The sequence below is a fragment of the Cydia pomonella genome, chromosome 6 (genome assembly GCF_033807575.1).
Source record: "Cydia pomonella isolate Wapato2018A chromosome 6, ilCydPomo1, whole genome shotgun sequence".
NCBI lineage: Eukaryota > Metazoa > Arthropoda > Insecta > Lepidoptera > Tortricidae > Cydia > Cydia pomonella.
In genome coordinates, this window is record NC_084708.1 from 14,912,099 (window position 1) to 14,926,827 (window position 14,729).

Below are 14,729 nucleotides of genomic sequence, written 5' to 3' on the forward strand. Positions count from 1 at the left end.
ACCTTAACCGAACTGATAAAATTCCCGTTCTGCACCGCAATTACACCTTTACAGATTTGTAGACTGTGGCTGCGGCGGCAGCCACAGGCGATAACCCTCGCTCTGCCGTTTTGCTGCTAAACTTAATAAATATACTTAAATGATATTGAGCCTTACTAATAATGATAAGTAAGTCGTAGATAATGAAATGACGTTTAGAAATGTAAATCATTAAGCTTTGGCAAAATACCAAAATCTCAGTTACGAAAAAGCTAGAAACTACGCATAAACTACCGAGTTGCAAAAATTTATAACACTGTGGTGTACAAACAAGCAAGTTAAGGAAAGCTTTTTAGGATTAAATATCTTTAATTCTCATAAGAATACATAATATTCACTTACATGAGAATAATACTATTTTTTTTAATGAAAAATATATTTTAGCGGCGAGCGCATAGAGGTACTTATAAAAAACAATTTAATACTGTCGGTACATGATTTAAACTAAAAGTTAATCTAACCACAATTAACAAAAAAACATTTTTGATGGGGAAATCAAAGAACTAAAGAAAACTTTGCATTGTTTTAATCTACGATCACATGATCTGTTAGGTAATAGCTTGGTATGCGTTTTCCGGTACGCAATCGCCAGTATAGCCACACAAACTTTCTGAAAAACTTGACCTGGATAATAAACACTGCGAACGTATGGAAGAATCGTTATAACACCCTCAATTACCACAATTTGTCGCTTGAATGCACAATACTTATGACGTAATTGCGCGTATATGATGACAGAACCATCAGCGTAGACGTGTGTAATATAAACAAGCTATAAGCTTTAACCTTGCACCGCAGTGCAGCGGCGCAAGCGGCTGGTCCGCCCACGCGCCGCACGCATCGCGAGCTTTCACCACAGAATACTTAGATAATAGTACTGACATGCAGAAGGTTTACAACTCTACAAAACCGATCTTAGACAGCTAAAGGTACCGCAGAATCTACACCCATGACGACTACGAATCATGGCGGTTCAAGTTCATTGGGTCATCAATTGGCAGCACAAAAGCCTCGTGGAGCTCGGCATATCGTCATACTGACACTCTTACTTTACGGCCTTTGTGCGCGCATTTAATGTAAGCATGTTTTGTCACCAGTCCCTACTTATAATTTTAACGCGAATGTAACTCTGTCTTACTAGAAAATCGCTGGACTGTTCTCACCCACCATTTCGTTTGCGTATAATTAGTTCTTCCATAGTAAATTCGACCCCCTTTACACTCCCCTAAGGGATCATTTCCTTAATAAAAATTGAAATTTGGTATTCGTTTCACCGGAGCTAAAACTATTTCCTTAAATTTATATTAAATAGGACACTTTGTTAAGGAAATCATCCCTTAGGGGGTGTAAAGGGAGTCGAATTTATTATGGAAAAAATAATTATACGCAAACGAAATGGTGGGCAGAAACTATAGTACATAACAAACTTATGTTCAGCCATAACTTTTTATACTTATTCGACTTCAAAGTATTCCAACTGATCAAGTCTCAGCGCGTTGTCTTATCTACTTAAATACATATAGCTTCAGACCCAAGTTAGCTATAGTATAACAGGTGAAACTTTCTTTGCATTGGTAACTTATTTGCAGATTCTCTCCAGAAGAGTGAAGAAATAGAAAAAAATAGTACGAGTAGATCGTTAACCAAAGGCTGACAAGCCTGACCTCACCCGAGTTGAGCACTCTACTTTTCATTTCGAATACGTGGAAAATAAAATACATGAGTATTAAAAAAGACTAAGTATAAACGTACATAGTACTTCTTAAGGGTACTTTCAATTAACAATTTAGGTAAAAGTATCGTTATTTATGGAATGGGAAGTTAAATATCAGAATGGAAGAGTCCAAGAAATCTACTTCCAACCAAATTTTAATTGCTGCATTTGTGACATATTTTTACATGCTTAGATACTTACCTACTTGTGTATCATTTGCAAGTAATTAATGTTCCCATCACCGCAGAAATAAATACGCAAATAAATATAACAAACCACCACCAATGGTACAAAATTCGACACGTGTTTCGATTCTCTACAAGGCATCATCAGGAGATTTGTTGACTAGGGCGTGATTATTTTGCGAATTAGCAAAGTTAAGTTTTGTTTTGATTAATATGGATTGCCGCAAAGTAACGTCTGATTACCCCTTACTCTGGAGACCAAAGGTGGCCAAAGGATATATTAATTGCAACAACTCAACGTTATCTCGCCGTGTTTGTAGTATCCTTAGAATCATATTGATGAGTGGTAAAGGACGACTCTCTGAATAAAAGTACAGTTGGCGAAAAAAAAGTCATGTTAAATATTTTTGGAGCAAAACAAATATATTTTAATTGAGCAGTTTGGTATACATTTCTACAAATTGTTATTTTTATTCTTACTAATTATAATTTAATCTTATTTATATAAATTCACATTCTCACCAGTCGTAACTCCCGTTATGCTTAATATGATCATAGATAGATAGATAGAGGCGATTGGCCTGTGACTATATGAACTAAAAGGATCTTATCTCACTTGGACACGGTTGAGGGATGGATCGATTTGTCATACCTCAAGTGACTCATATGTAACTGTAATTTATACGATAAACATTTATTTGTACAATCCATTAGTGTTAGTACCGTGCGTCGAACAAATTATAATTGAAAGTACCATTTAAATTCATGCACATAAAGTTGTTTATAGTTGTAAAAGCAATCAACAAAACTAACATAAAAGTGAAGTTAAGTGTTTAGGTACAATACTTGTGGGCCGATGAGCTTATTCTCGGGAGGCTGCGCCTGATAGGCGGTACGGCTCCAGTCGGCGCCGGGAAACTGCGCGAGCGCACGCGTCCGCGTCGCATCGATCGCGCCCTACGATTGTTTACTAACACGATAACGATCTGCTACGACCACTATGCCTTCCAGTCTTGCATGAGGCTCACTTGCATTTTAAACACATTACATCTGGAAATTAAATACTGATTTGACGACTTTCTGTTAGTGAGATGTCAACGCCTCGCTCCTTTAATAGATCGCCGCCGCTACTTTACGCCCTTCGGCACACATAAATAACAGATATAATGTGACAGATACATTTGTAGTCCCGGCTTTTAAGAGTGTTTAACAAGCGATTGTGCGACATGAAGCTTTCGATGGTTATTGTTTATGTTATCGTGGCGGCGATCGTCGCGGCGGAGATCAGGATCCGCGGCAAAGTGAGAAAAAGGTCCAGCGCGCACCGGCGGCACCGCGCGATTCTGCCACCTTGTCCTTTTAATGAGACGATTATCGAGAACGAGTGGTCGTTGATGGAAGCGATAGGGAAATCGAAGTATATATTCACTGGGAAGGTTTTAAATGTGAAGAAGAGATCAGGGCAGGATAATGCAAAGCGATCGAACTTGTATCGAGTGCATCTGCGGCGAGTGCTTAAAGGAGACGTGAGTGAGTTAAGGACGTTTGTGAAGTTGGAAGGATCAGCCGAGACGTGGAGTGGATCGACGTTGATGCTGGAGCGGTCTCGGACCCGAGAGTCCTGTGCTCCAGGGCCGAGGCCTCGGCTGTCCGCAATTTTCTTCAGCAATGTGAGTGACAGCCCTGCCGTCAGGGGCCCCACGCCTCGCCTGCAGCTGATTACTGACCCAGTGCCTTTGACTTTGTATCATCTTGACCGAATTAATGCAGCTGTTACAGGTAATGCTTTTATTTTGTTCAACATTTCCGCATAACAACACAACAACACACTCATGCCTAAAATATACTATACATGTATTTATTGTATCATGTATGTATATAACTAAGTAGGTATGAAGGAGCGTGATACGTCATACCGGCAGTGACAGGAATTAATGACGATAAAACAGACTGACGTTTCCAACTGGATAAGCTTTCAGATGTTAACATGAGAAAGTATAATATATCGTCACTTGTAATATGAATTAACGTAACACACACACAAATTAGAAAAAGTGCTGTAACTGTTTATTTGCAAATCTTATTGAAATCGTGTTTATAGCAATTATCTTAAATTTGTGAAATCGATAATATCGATTTAAAATCCTTTGTGTTACAATAATGGGCCGTCAACAATCCCAGAGCATCATCTCGTGCGCGTAAATCTCTTACGCGCTTTGCCGCTATGGCTCGAATGATTAATCGTCTAACAGCATAACTGCTTAACGCTCAGGATATTAAATTGACAAGTAGTTAAACTAACTACTTGCGTTTGACCGACGAGTCTGACGACAAACTTTTAACGAACGAGGTTGTTGCATTTTTTTTATTGTAAGTTATAATAATTATAAGTCTCAATGAAAGGTGCCTGGTAATCATTGTTAATTTCGCCTTTGAACAATAAAATCTGACATGATAATGAACAACGTCAGCATTGAGAAAATAGAGCAAAACGACACGACATACAATCTTTGGTTCAAGATCATACTTTGTAATGAAGTGTGGGTGTTGTACCCGTAAAGCACGTACGCTGGGCAAGACAGTCAAGATTCTTGCGTCTTATGTGGAGGACATTAAAGTGTAAGAGATGCATACACTCGCCGCCCAGGGTACGCTATGGAAGGCATTAAGATGTGATTTTGATCGACATCTCGACAACTGTTCGTTAACTTAATGGAGCGAATGCTTTTGCTTCGTTTGTGTTTGCCGACAATGGTGAACATAAACATTATGCTAATGCTTTAAGTTATAGGTTGTACCTATTTACTCTGAGATTTGAGCAAACAACCTAAATCTTCGTAAGATAACGTTCTACACGATATAATTATTAATTAAATCACTTAACGATGACTCTTATTCCTTAGGTACCATACTAAAGTATTAGCTATCGCACTCTCGATACCGATGCTATAAGGATCAGATAAATGCGTTTGAAATCATGTAAATCATAATATTTCATGAAATTATTTATTCTATTTGGATCTTGTCGTTTGCAATGTCTCGCGTTCTCTTAATCAGGACGTGCTCTGTTGCGAGTAAAACCTTTTTGTGTTCCCACTGATCTGTGTGCATCTAGACTATGCAGTGCCTTGATGTCTAATGAAGCAGATTAAATCGCGTACGTCTGGATCTGGTGGTTTATCTGCGGGGATTCTCACGGCGAGCGCGAGTGATACGTATCGCGGCGCCCGGCCCGCGAACAGATTAGTACTGCGACAAGAAATACAACAAATCACGTGGCCGGTTGGGTGGATGAGATCTTCTAATCTTTGGTATTAATTTTATGTGCGTTTTAATTTAACCTACTATATATACATAATATCCTCATAATTTTCTCAATATATTTATGGTTTATTTCTTATGGATAACATGACTTTGAAGTCAATAATATTTACTTAATTTGCGTTTTGCGTGTTAAGAACCTCATTAGCGCCCTTTAATACACAAAGTCTACGTATAGGTTTAAACGTACCTGTGTTTATTTATCTCTGTAAACTTACAATAAAAAAACGACGTATGCCAGACCAAGCTAAGTGGCAGCGATTTAGATAACCCAGACAGTGAAAGTGTTAAGAAAACGTCACAATTTCCTAGAAATTAGACGTTTAAAGTAACACTTGCACCGTCTAGGCTATCAAAATCGCTGCCAACATAGAATGGTCTAACTCTACAAATGGCAGAATTATCACATGAAGGCAATGATCACTATTCATAATTATTAATTTTAGTATTTCGTATTTTTCAAAGTAGTATTATAATAGTAATTAGTGTCTACAAGCAAAGAGAATTTGAAATAGAGGTGGATTGTTAAAGAAAACTTGGTAGCCACAATAAATTTACTGCCATCTTTCGACACATGATTAAATCTTTTAGGACGTCATTTGACTTTGAACCTTATTCTTTCATATATATGTGTTAAAAATTTTAAATATCATAAAGTGGCGCCATCTAAGAGAGCATAGGCCAAAGCTTATGGCGCCATCGCTCGAAACGATGCAAATTCTCTTTGCTACAAGTATTTGCCTAAGCGGTAAATTAAGCCCCTTTTTAGGTTTTTATAATATGCGTGGCTACACTAGCACCAGCATGTTTATATGAATGAGTCACATCACATGGCTCATTTACAATTTTGTGTGATTAACTGGCTGTTCTGTACTCGTATATTTCTAACTAAAATAATTTCAAACTAAACCAATTTACCAGCTACATTATTCCTATATCTTAATAACAGGGTACCTACATAAGAAATCGAAATGTCCTTGTATCAAAGGGTGTAATTAATCGAGTAATTAGTTCTAATAGGCAGTTTGAATACCTACCACATCGATTTATTGAAAGTTTACCAATAAAATATGTGCTGCTTGAATGGTATCGTGGGCTAACATCTTAGGAGGCGTGGATTGAAGGGAAAGTAATGGTTTAGTTCTGCCATCGCGATAATACTTTACCCCACACGAAGATAAACATTTAATTCGCAGCTTTTTCTGTCATTTATTTATTTTAACAGCAATACAAAAAGTAATACATAGCACAGCGAACAGAAAACATAGCCAATAACAGATGTCCACAAAAGTACAACTAACATGCAATAACTAGGTGGAAACAAGAGATTACAAAAAAAAGAGTTTAAAAGCACTTTATACAAAGTAGATATGGCTTGTGTAACGTCATGCTATATTATACATATTAAATAACTATTCATATAAAATGGGCGTTGGTAGCCTAGCGATAAGAGCGTGCAAATTTTAAAATCGGAGGTCACAGGTTCGAACCCCGGTTCGCACCAATGAGTTTTTCAGAACTTATATACAAATTGTCATTTGATATTTAATTTTACCGGTCGCTTTTAGGTAAAGGAAAACATCGTGAAGAAACCGGACTCATGGGAGGTGCTTTCGTAAAAACTAGTGCTTACGCCAATTACGGGCATAGTAGCCAAAGCGGACTTCCAGCCAGCCAGCTAGGCTTCAATGAGCCTCATCAAAAATCTGGCAAAGATTCATGACCCCATTTTAACGAGTTAAAACACACACAGACAGAGGTATCACATCAGTTACTCCGTTACAATGGCACTTCAATTACCTATATCAGTGCCAAAGTCAGGAACTCATAAAAACAAATTGTTCCTGTGTGGTAAATAGTTGTTAAAAATGTATTTATTATAAAAGTAAATAATTATAAGGAAAGGAATTCTAGTCCTGCGTAATATTGGTAATCGTATGCGATTGAGTAATTAACTACTGAATGTTTTAAGTTTATAAAATACTGAACCAATATGACAGTATTATTATTCATTTAAATCAGCCAATTTAAGTTCTTAAAAGTCATAAGATTAAAACAATAACAGTTTTAACTGTTTTTTATGTGACATACACTGTGTTTAACATAATATTCTGATTAGATTGAATATTGATTAGATGACCTTCAGTCGTTCGTGGTATTAAGAAAGACAGTTAAATTAAGGCAAATGAGAAATGTTAACGACGCATGTTGGTGAGCTCTAGGTGGAAGATTCGTCAAGCGAGCGGCGAGCGGCGCGACTCGCCCGCCCACGCGAGCACCGCTTTCCAAATTCCTCGTGTAAGCACTTGCAATCACTTACTTACGAGGAGATAGCAAAAACTAAACAGGAACAACTTTGAACTACAATTCGTAAATCTTAAATTAAAAGTTGCTCAAGCTATTTATTTATTTTCAATAGCATTTTATGGTTTTTGACATTATGATCTGTTGATTATATAGTCATAAAGAAACAGCGAACAAAGAACTTCGAAGGAGAAAGCATATTTTTACCTTTACTTATCAAGTATTTCTGAAATAGGGAGAAAATTCAAAATTTTTAACAAATTGCCTCGCTTGTTTGCTCATAATTACTTTTTAATTATTATAAAATTTTAATTTGCCGCTGAATAAGTTCAAGCGTAGTTTAGCACAATCAACGGAAACTTTGGCTTAGTATGCAAAAATTAAGAATATGTAAAGAGCATTAAACATCGGGAAAGTTTTTATCCACCCTTCCTACAGCCTGCACTGAGCACTCCCGCCCACATGAATATTCAGTCGCGTAGTCAGCTGGCACGTTTAGCAATAACTGTTAACTTGCACCCATTTACTCCACACTGGCAAGTCTCTTACAATATTAAGTCTAATTTCCCAAATCAGACTGGCAGCCATCTCGTAAATTAGTTTACAAAGCTTTTGCCATCACTGGTATTCTCTGGTCAGATTGCGTAATAAACTCCTTAATTAGAAATGCCACAATGCTTACGGTAAGTCCACGTTTGTTTACGTTGTCGAAGGTTGCAGCGAATTGCGAGGTCTCCAGTCTACGCGTGAGGCTGCGCTAGCGCACGCGTCTCGCCGGCGCCATCGACTCTTGCGCAACCTTGTATTCGCCGCGTGTTTACGAGCCATCTCAATCAAAAGCTTCCAAGTAGGAACACTAAAATGGGTTTTATTTACACTCATATATACCAACCCACAAAAAAGCTCACACAATAAAAATGAAGCTACACTTTTTAGTGATGTTACTTTACATCATCACGATAATTCATGCCCAGTTCCTTATAAGGGGAGTTGTAAAGAAGCGGGATACGATACACCGCAAGAAAAATATAAATGCTACCAAATGTGTTTTAAACGAGACGATTACTAATGACTACGAGATTCTGTCGTCTGCCGTGTCTGAATCTAAGTACATTTTCACAGCTAGGGTCTTAAGCGTGAGGAAGATAAAGCATGGAACGAAACCTAATGCGAAAGTGTTTATGTTTTATAAACTATACGTACGTTTACTTATGAAAGGAGACTTGGAGGAGTTGAAAAGTCGCATCTTTTCAGGGAACGCGCGTACATTGAATGGGGCAATTGTGTTTGTGGACTGGCTCCGGACGAATAAGTGCGCTTACAAGTTGTACAGACATTCCTCTGGAATATTTTTGAGCGACGGATTCCATAAAGGCTTCAACAGTGGGAGCGCGCCCCGACTGCGCCTGTTAAACGAGCCCCTTCCACTGTCACTTTACGATTTGGACAGAGTAAACGCCGCCTTGAAAGGTAAATATTTGTCGTCAAGTACGAATAAGGTGTCGGCGTGTTCAAGCGTGGAGGCTATAAAACACTCTTCGCTTATTTGCTAGTTCTCATTACGTTATTTGTAACTGTTTCAACATTTTTTTGAGTCAGTATTCAAAGATACATAGCTTTCATAAAGATACATTTAAAATTATTTTATAAATATCACACTGCTAAAAAACAAATTTATAACAAAACGATTATTCGTACTGTTAATAGTACGAGTGTAAAGATAATTATTTTTGAAAGGATATCCTGGCATTAAAACGAAGGTATGATATAGGTACGTATATACGTAAGATTAGGTTAACACTTCTATTTGACTTTCTCATCCACCGTTTACTCAATTACTATGGAAAGTATATTACTTATTAATTTGCACTTGACATGTTATTTCTTGCTACCTAGTTATTTTTTTTATAAAAAGTTGGTAAAACATGTAGTTATTGATAATCGTAATTGAAAGAAGAACTCGCACCTTCATCAATCAGGATCAAGATTAACGTCACCTCAGGTAAAATAATAGTGAAATATTTAACAGAAAAAACTTATTGGAATTCTTTAAGGGCGATTTGCTAATATATTTTATGTACGTTTACCTATAATACATAGATACTCTTGTGCGGGACTTTGACCTTTTGCATTACTCAAATGTCATTCCGTCTGAAAAATGGTCTGACTTTTTAGATTATACTTTGAAGGTTTGTTCAGTAAATATCAATTTATCTGAATCTATTCGTTTCGTAATTTCAAACTTTAAACACAAAAGGTGATTCGTTTACTCTAGAGATTGACTTGGAGTAATTTAGTCACGTATTTACGGTTAAAATGGATACGGAAAGTTGGCTTTCGACATTGAAATGACCGAACAATAGGTCGGGCTTCGTAATGGCAGTGCGCGGCGCTATTAGCGCCATAGTTGTGGACGCGTGGGCGCCAGCCGCGATGCCTCGGATACCTACTGCTATCCCATGCAATTTACTCGACAAGAACATAAAAAAGCCAATGTCTTACGGCCTGTATGTATATTAGGTATCCACTTTGAATATTTTTTTACTTTTCCAAGAACAGTGGAGCAACTAAATTATCCAAACTAGCTGTTTCTTATCTGACAAGGGTACCTATTGTATTAAACCGTGAACGAAATGCAAATTATTGTAAATGGAATATGATTAAAATACACCGCAGGAGGGCATTTTATCTGGAAGACGTTTAAGCACTAATAAAGTGCACCTAATGGACAAAACTGTTTCTAAAAAAGAAATTATTGACCCTGTGTCAAAATAAAATATTTATTGTTAGGAGGTAGGGTAGACTGGGGACAATTGAAACAATCATATTTAACCACCTGTAGGTAACTATTTTATTATTTTTATAGTTAGAAGGATATGCGTCTATATAGTTGAATGTGCAGCTCGTGAAATACGGCGTTGCATCAATAAAAGATTTCCTCCGGCAGGTTAGGACCTAAGGATGGATGTGAGAAGTGGAGCCAGTGGGCTGAAATTCGGCTCTCATTGAGATAGAAACCGAAGTTGTTATTTTTATGTTTTTTTGACTGAAATAGGTTTTGCCCAGCATTGAGTTGTAGACGATTTGAAATGAAAATTGTCGAGTTACGAATTTTTTTCAAAATAAATGTATGGTGCAGGAACAAGAAATCATTATTACTCAAGAACCGCAAAACAAACCTTAATATCCTCGCAGGTGGGTATACTACGAATTCTTTGTGATTTTTTTGGCATAATACATATATCCGTCACGGGTGCGGATTTTTTTAAATCATTTATTGTTTCTATGGAAAAAGCACAAAACCAAAGTCAACATTTTAAGATTTTTTTAATTGAAATGGATTTTGCTGTGAATGTGTTTATGCTAAGTTATAAGTTACAGACGATTTTAATTGAAAATAGTATGTTATGATTTTTTTTCAAAATAAAATTATGGAGCCGGAACAAAATATCAAAATATCTCAAGAACTGTAACAAATACGGTAATATCCTCGCAGATGGTTATACTACGAATTATTTGTGATTTTTTGGCATACTACATACAGTGTGTCGCCGATCTTGGGGCTTTAAATGTAAGGCTAGATTCTACTCACCAAACTAAGCAACTTTTGTTTTACAATTTCTTAAAAAAAATGCTATTTGTTAATTTAATTATTTTCATACAAAGTAAATGTGATTTTCAATGTACGTAATCCGATGTTAACTTGTCATCGTAACTAATACATGTTTATCTTTAAGAGACGTCAAATGTCAAATGAATGTCACGTCAAGTTCATTAGAATCTAACAATTAAATGATAATCTAATTTACTTCCAAGTATCGCTATGGTATTATTGTTTTGAAGGCAATTTTTAGGAAAAGAAAGGTAAAAGCAACATTTTTTGTGAGAACCTAATTTATTGTTAGAAGTAAGTACAATAAAAATCTAACACTTAAAACGAACAGCTCCTATTTATCAGTTAAACAGTAAGATTCACTCTCGGTTTCTTCTTGAAATTTCAACATGCCTGCCCTCTCGTCGCATGCAAGTTGCATATCGTCTTAAGATTGTTCTGTGAACAGATCGTAAACTAGCCAAACGAATCTTACGAAAACTGGCAATGATCTTTTCTCTCATAACTTACATCGTCTCAGACGGTGTCGCATACACATCATTTTTTATCGCCCCCCATAAATAAAAATCCAATGGCGTTAAGTCTGGTGATCTTGGTGGCCATCGATGAGGACCAAATCTTCCAATCCAGTGATTTCCAAAGATTTCATTTAATCTGTTACGGACTGCGACCGAAGAATGTGCCGGTGCACCATCCTGCTGATACCAAATTTCGGCACGGCCAACAGGCAACCCATTTAGAAAAGTTACAACGTGCTCATTTAAAAGCATCAGGTATTTATCAGAGTTCAGTGTGCCATCAATGAACACTGGGCCAATAATGGTCTCATCAATAATACCCGCCCATACGTTCAGGGACCATCGATATTGATGACCAGTTTCCTTAGCCCAATGAGGATTCTCCGCTGACCAATAATGGACATTTCTGCGATTCCACATACCATTACGGCAAAATGTGCTTTCGTCGGTCCAGATAATACTTTTTAGGAAGTCCGCATTTTGACCATGTTGTCGTAAAAACCAATCACAATAAGCTTTACGTATTGGGAAATCCCTCGAAAGCAATGTGTGTACTCTCTCTGGTTTGAAAGGATGCTGTTTGTTCTTCTTTAAAATTTTATGAAGTACCGAGTGGTGGACTTCAAAAATTATAGCTGCGTTCCTTGTACTTGAGAGAGGATGGTCAGTAAAATAATTTAAAACTCTGCCGTGGAATCGTAATGGCAAAGGGTTGTTACCCACTGCTTCCAGCGTATTTCCGGTAATCGGTAGGCCATCTCTTATTCGTTGAACAGCATTCACTATTACACGAGAGTTATGTGGATGCCTACGATTGGGAAACCGTTCTCGATAAAGTCTGAGAGCTCCGGCTCCATTTCCTCGTGTTTCCCCGTACAACAACACCATATCAGTTAATTCTGCCGCAGTAAACGGTTGATTCGGCATTTTGTATTTATTGAATAAAATAATTTGACAGAAATACGTCAACGGTATTTTTTATTGCCAATGTCAACTTTCTGTTTTTAACAGGTTTTTAAGCAAGTTGTAAGGCTACAAGAAGGCGAAACACAAAGATAATCCTCTTTATTCCATGTTAGAAAGAAAAGTTAGGAATTGAAAATTATCAATGAAAGGCCCCCGTACCAAGGTATTAATGTAATCTCACCCTCGTACAACGAAATGACGATATTATCGCAAAATCCAATACACTGACTTAACCATTAAACTTTGAGGACTAATAAAGTATCTAATTTTCATTTATTTTTAAATGCCCCAAAACAAAATTAGATCGATTTGACGAGTAGTATCCTTACATTTAAAGCTCCAAGATCGGCGACACACTGTATATCCGTCACAAATGAGGTTTTTTTAAAAATCATTAATTGTTTTTATGCGCTGATACGGCTTGTACGGCCACATCCTTAGATGTGACGATGACCATTCTGTAAAAAAGGCCCTAAATATACCCAACCAATCCCGAGGAAGGGGAAGACCACCCGACACCTGGTGGTCGGATATGCAAAAAGAGATCCGGAAAGAGAACCTGAGTACGCAGACAAGCCAGAACAGAGCACTCTGGCGCAGACATACAAGGAGACCCGACCCCAGATAAACTGGGACGAGGGACAGGCAAAGAAGAAGAAGATTAATTGTTTTTATGGAAAAAACAAAAACCAAAGTCAACATTTTTTTAAATTAAAATGGGTTTTGCCCAGTATGTTAATGCTAAGTTATACGTTTCAGACAATTTGGGTTGAAAATAGTAGTTATGTTTTTTTTTTTCAAAAAAAATGTATGGAGCCGGAACAAAAAATCAAAATATCTCAAGAACAGCAACAAATACGGTAATATCTTCGCAAACAGTTATTCTACATATTATTTGTGATTTTTTGGCATACTACGAATATCCGTCATGGGTGCATTTATTAAAAAAAAAAATCATAAATTGTTTCTATGGAAAAAGCACAAAAACCAAAGTCAACATTTTAAGGTTTTCCTCTCATCCAAACAAGAATTCGTGTACTCAAAATACACAAGTAAACGAAATTTAACAAAAAAGTATGCGAGCACAGGTACTATATACCGCGAAATTTTTGACCGGCTTCTTTACACTGCCGCATCGCTCTCGGGTTATCAGAGCGCTATTGGCCTAGGATTCAAAAGTTTCTGACCGCGTAGCCAGAGTATCATATCGTGTGTCATATGCGTAGTTATTGTAGTTTTCGAGAATTTTTACTTGTTTCAAAACTAACGTGTTTCAATTGTCCCCGGTCTACCCTACTAACACTAAGTATTTTTTATAAATTTCTACTGATAGATGATTTCAACAAACCATATTTTTTTAATTGCGTGAATAAAAGTTCAAGGATAAGGGTATGTTCACGAGCGTAAATTTACTTAATTTCTCAAAGACACCGGTCAATTTTGAAGATAATCGATTGTTGTGTGACAAGGCATTTCCAATTGTTTACACTTGCCTTGGAGTATGCGTGTAATCAAGATAAAGCTACAAATTTCTGCGCCCATCTGTTTAGTCAATCAGTCAATTCAATACATTAAAAATAAGGAATATTCAAATTTTTGATATGTAGCTGGGCAAAATCTAGCCAAATAACTTAATATTTAATACGTTTTGTTAGTAAGACATAAACGTTAGATCTTATGAAAAAAATACTTTTTATTTTTCTGGTTATTTTTTATCAGTTCGCTAAAAAGGTTCAAGTCCTGCCGGAAGCGTAAATTTTTCAATTTTTAATATACCAATCTCTCTCTTCTTCATAGCGTTGTCCTGGCACATTGCCACGGCTCATGGGTGCCTGGGGTCCGCTTGACAACTAATCCCAAGATTTGGCGTAGGCACTAGTTTTTAAGGAAGCGACTACCATCTGACCTTCCAACCCCGAGGGTAAAACTAGGCCTTGTTGGGATTAGTCCGGTTTCCTCACGATGTTTTCCTTCACCGAAAAGCGACTGGTAAATATCAAATGATATTTCATACATAAGTTCCAAAAAACTCATTGACACAAGCCGGGGTTTGAACCGGCGACCTCCGG

General features: G+C 37.1%; 1 protein-coding gene across 1 annotated transcript in view; it reads left to right on the forward strand.

Annotated features, from left to right (window-relative positions):
- The first annotated feature begins 1,824 nt into the window (after window positions 1-1,824).
- The window catches only part of LOC133519058 (agrin-like), a 267,117-nt gene continuing 254,212 nt past the window's right edge, over window positions 1,825-14,729 (forward strand). Inside the window, exon 1 of the mRNA XM_061852946.1 lies at window positions 1,825-3,717. Coding sequence (XP_061708930.1) covers window positions 3,165-3,717 — 553 coding nt within the window. The 5' untranslated portion in view covers window positions 1,825-3,164. The remainder of the gene's footprint in view (window positions 3,718-14,729) is intronic.